The following is a 5,009-nucleotide window of genomic DNA, read 5'->3' as shown; positions in this document are numbered from 1 at the left end:
AATGGGCTAGGATGATTGGGGCTGGGAGGGGCTCCTGGACGGGGCTGCACTGAGGCTTGAGTGTCGGGAGGAACCAGCCATGTGAAGAGGCATAAGCCAAGCATATGGGGACTTCCCTAGTGTCCAGTGGTTAAGACTCCGCACTTCCAGTGTAGGGGGTGCGGGTTCAGTCCCTGGTTGGGGAATTAAGATCCCACATACCACGCAGCATAGAATGCCCACCCTCCCACCCCAAGAAAAAAGAGCATAGAGACAGGGGCACCAAGAGGTGCAGATACCAGACCCGCTGGCAGGACTGAGCTTCACTTGCTAGAGGAACTAAAAGGCCTTTCAGCTCGAGCATCGAGACAAAGGGCCAGCGTGGTGAGAAGTGAGGTGGGAGACAGGCAGTGAAGGAAGTTTCCCCTTATGACATGCGGAATGATGTGCTGTGATGTTTATTGTAGAAAGCTGTCGTGCTGCCTGGAGGCTGGCCACGTGGCTGCAGATTGAGCTTTGTGATGTTAGCGGCTTTACACTAGGGGGTGGCGGTGGAGGTGGGGAGAGGTGGATGTGCCCGTGACTTAACCGGGAGGCAGAGCTGACAAATTTGCAGATGAGTTGTGTATTAAAGATGGTAGACAAAGGGAGGGCTCCTTGACTTTTGGCTTGAACAACTGCGTCATTTTTCATTATGATGGGAAGCTGGGGCCAGGGGTGAGGGGGCAGAGGAGAGAAAACACATGTGCTGTGCTGTGAGTGTTTCATGTGCCATGAGATGCCCAAGACACATCAAGGTGACGCAGGCAGCTGAGCAGTCACATCTTTAGTTCACGGACAATGTCAGAGCTAGAAATAAATATTTGAGGATCATCAGCATAGAGATGATGTTTCAAGCTGTAAGACACTAAATGAAATTACCCTTGAGGGGTTGAGGGCTGAGGACTAAACCTCGAAGAGACACCACAAGCATCTGGGGGTCAGGAAGATCCAGCCATGTGAAGGGGTACAAATGGGGGACTTCCCTGGTGGTCCAGTGGTTAAGACTGTGCTTCCAGCGCAGGGGATGCAGGTTCAATCCCTGGTTGGGGAATTAAGATCCCCAAGGAGGAGCGAAAGGGAGTGCAAAGTAGGTGTGAAGGTGGGATAAAAAGCGGTTCTGAAACCAAGAAAAGAAAATCCTGCCGGAGAGAGAAGTGGTTTGTGTTGAACACAGCTAAGAGGTGGAGAATGAGGTGAGCAGAGCTGTGTTTGTCGTACCTGGCAGCAGGGCAACAGGACACTTCCAGTTTGGGCCGCACCACATGGCATGTGGGATCTTAGTTCCCCGACCAGGGATCAAACCCATACCCCCTGCAGTGGAAGCGCAGAGTCCTAACCACTGGACCGCCAGGGAAGTCCCCCAAAGGACACTTTTTCATGGGGAAATGGCAACAGAACTCAGACTAGAGAGGGTCAGAGAGTGAATGAAGGTGTGACTCCATTAAGAAATGTTCAGAATAGGCAGATTCACAGAAATAGAATGTAGGTTAGTGCTTGCCAGGAGGCTGGGGCACCAGGGAATGAGGACAAGCTGCTGATGGGTACAGGGTGGGTTTGTTTCCCGTTTTTTTGTTTTTGCCACACTGTGTGGCTTTTGGGATCTTAGTTCCCAAAGAACCCAGGCCACCACAGTGAAAGTGCCAAGTCGTAACAACTGGAGCACCAGGCAAGTCTAATGGGCAGTTTTATATTAATAGAATAGGGAGAGGCGTCTTCATCCGGAGGTGCTGAACTCAGGAAGGACATTTTATCGTGAATTCCCCCCCTTTCTTGCTGCATCATTCAAACTTCTTTCCTGGATTTATACTGATGAACAATGTGCCCAGTGGCTGAAGATATATATTGTATGTCTGCTTATACATACAGCCTGATTTCAGTGCCTGGAACAAGGTAGATGGTCAGTAAACATTCTGTAAGCAAAGTAATCTCAGTATTAGGCAAACCTTAGAAGCATGTGATACCTCACACGGAAGTCTTTAGAAAACAAATTCCTTCACATTTCCCACTTAAATCCTGCACAATCCTAAAAAAGTTAACAGTAGTGTTGAGTGGGCATGGAGTTCACTTGGGGAAGATGGATAAGTTCTGGAGGTGGGTGGTGGTGATGGCTGCATAGCAGTGTGAGTGTACTTAAGGCAACGAGTGGTTAAAATAGTAAATTTTATGTTTATTTCATCAGTTTAAAAAACTGGAAAAATTTAATCATAACCTTGTTACCATGGATTCTGTTGTCTTTAAAGAGAACGTGCTTAGTCACTCAGTTGTGTTTGATTCTTTGCAATCCCATGGACCGTAGCCCACCAGGCTTCTCTGTCTGTGGGATTCTCCAGGCAAGACTACTGGCATGGGTTGCCTTTCCCTGCTCCAGGGGATCTTCCCAACCCAGGGACTGAACCCAAGTCTCCTGTATTGCAGGCGGATTCTTTACCATCTGAGCCGCCATATCTACTGGTGTGGGCTGAAATCCAGGCTACATTAAGTGAAGAAAGCAGGGTGCAAACCCATGTACATAGTGTGTTCTTAAGGAAAGACAAATGGTGCTATATACTTAACACATATCAATACCTGTTGCTGCTGCTAAGTCACTTCAGTCGTGTCCGACTCTGTGTGACCCCGAAGACGGCAGCCCACCAGGCTCCCCCGTCCCTGGGATTCTCCAGGCAAGAACACTGGAGTGGGTTGCCATTTCCTTCTCCAGTGCATGAAACTGAAAAGTGAAAGTGAAGTCGCTCAGTCATGTCCGAACCTCAGCGACCCCATGGACTGCAGCCTACCAGGCTCCTCCATCCATAGGATTTTCCAGGCAAGAGTACTGGAGTGGGGTGCCATTGCCTTCTCCGATCAATACCTATATATGAATGTTATTTCTACAAATGTAACAGATAGTGGTTGCCTCAGTGGACAGGGCTGAAAGGCGGGAGGGACGCCTGCTGTTCCCCTGATGCATTTTCGTATTATTGACCATAAGTGTGTATTACTTTTTCAAATGTAATAACCTTTAAAAGTGAGTAGTGGTCCCTAGCTTAAATGACTACTATTGAGTATATTCCTTAAGAATTGTCCTTGTTCTTAAGAACCTAATCCTATATCAGCATTAGTCACTGAATCTCAGAATTATATCACTTAAAGAGGATGCCATGAGTGCAGAATGTGAGTCTCAAAACTTGGCAGTCATTTCTCTGACATCTTGATTTCTAACCATTTTAACAACACTTTATAAATGGTTAAATGGGATCTAACCATTCTTTTCATAATTTAAATCATGTATATAAATTACTTCCTATAACAGAAAAATATGTCTGCCTAAAATATTCATTTCACTATAATCACAGCATATCAAGACAGGTTTTGAGAATAAAAAGAATTCATTATTTGGAAGATAAAACAACCATTTAACTGTTCTTCTTTTTCTGTGTTACAGCATAGTAAATGTGCCACATACTCTGTGGGAATGCAGAAGACTTACTCCATGATCTGCTTAGGCATTGATGTTGACGATAAAACTGATAAAACCAAGAAAGTCTCGAAAAAGCTCTCGTTTCTGAGCTGGGGCACCAACAAGAACAGACAGAAGTCGGCGAGCACCCTATGCCTCCCGTCGGTTGGTGTCACGATGCCTCCGGTCAAGAAGAAGCTCTCCTCTCCGTTCAGCCTTCTCAACACTGACAGCTCTTTGTACTGACGTGAAGAAGCGAGAGCGCTTCTTGTGCTGACTGGGCCTTCGTGTTTGTGCCATAGAGGAAGATTTCTCAATATTCTCAAATCCCATTTTCTCAGAGCATAAACATACAACTGATATGTCCTTGAGTGTAAGTAACAAGAAGCCTCTAGAAGCTTGTGGAAGACAAACTTAATTAGAGGAGTCTAACCATACTGCTGCAAGTTATTTATTACATAAAGTATTGTAAATAGAATAATGTGGAAATATGGCTGTTTTTAATGACTATAATTAGGACTCTTAGTTACTTACTGTCAGAGTTCAATTAGGATTTATGGGTCCTATTAGTAAGTTTTTAGGCTCGGGTGATACATAGATTAATTCCTTAACTCGGAATTCAGATGACCCCAAACTCAGACAGGGGGAGGGACTATAATGCTAGACTAAGTGTTATTAAAAATTGTTCCAAAGACCTACTGCCTAAGGGGGAATCATTAACCTAGAACAAGATTTTACTATTATTTCTAGATAATATGAATGCTATTTCCAGATAAAATCTAGTGCCAAATTTGTCATGACTTTAGATTAAAAAAAAAAAAAACTTTTAGGAGCAGTTTTTCTTCCATTTTATGTCACTTAAAAGTCGCTAACACAGTGGCCGTGTTAGATGAAGATGCCGTCTACAAGGTAGATAATATACTGTTTGATACTCAAAACATTTCTCATTTTGTTTAAAGTAGAAAGTACATAACTGTATATTTTAAGAGTCTTTAGGAAGGGTTAAAAACGTTGTACAAGGTCAAGATGTAAATGACTCAAGTTTAGAGCTCTATTTGACTTTGTAAAATGGCATTGGTTTATATTGCTATACATTGGATGACACAGTGATTCTAAGATTCACTGTTGACATAGTATAAGTTATATATCTTCTACAGATCTAGCACTGCCATGTCATTTTGAGAATAAATGAACTTAAAATATTTTCTAGTGTGTAATGTCAAAAGGGAAGCAACCATATTTGGGAAAGTGTATCCACTGTTCTTACTGATATTTTTGTATAAATATTTAAATAAACACATTCATTTGCTTCAGTTAATGGTTTCCACTTTGATTTCACTTTCTTACCCTAATGCACAGAAGTTTTATTGTACTGGATTTTTAAAAGTTTGGACTTTCCTGGTGGAGCAGTGGATAGGACTCTCCCTGCCAGTGCAAGGGACATGGGTTTGATCCCTGGTCCGGGAAGATTCCACATGCCGCAAGGCAGCTAAGCCCCTGCACCACAACTATTAAGCCCGTGCTCTAGGCTGGGTGCCCCAGCTCCTGAAGC

At 43.9% G+C, this 5,009-nt stretch overlaps 1 protein-coding gene across 1 annotated transcript in view; it reads left to right on the top strand.

The window, feature by feature from the left end:
• The window catches only part of RHPN2 (rhophilin, Rho GTPase binding protein 2), a 56,777-nt gene extending 52,002 nt beyond the window's left edge, over window positions 1-4,775 (top strand). Inside the window, exon 15 of the mRNA XM_010848936.1 lies at window positions 3,443-4,775. Within this exon, the coding sequence (XP_010847238.1) occupies window positions 3,443-3,703 (261 nt within the window). The 3' untranslated portion in view covers window positions 3,704-4,775. The remainder of the gene's footprint in view (window positions 1-3,442) is intronic.
• The last annotated feature ends 234 nt before the right edge of the window (window positions 4,776-5,009 follow it).

Source organism: Bison bison, unplaced genomic scaffold (assembly GCF_000754665.1).
Source record: "Bison bison bison isolate TAMUID 2011002044 unplaced genomic scaffold, Bison_UMD1.0 scf7180017864280, whole genome shotgun sequence".
Taxonomy (NCBI): Eukaryota; Metazoa; Chordata; class Mammalia; order Artiodactyla; family Bovidae; genus Bison; species Bison bison.
The sequence above is the reverse complement of the archived record's forward strand: the minus strand, read 5'-3'. Positions and strand labels throughout refer to the sequence as shown.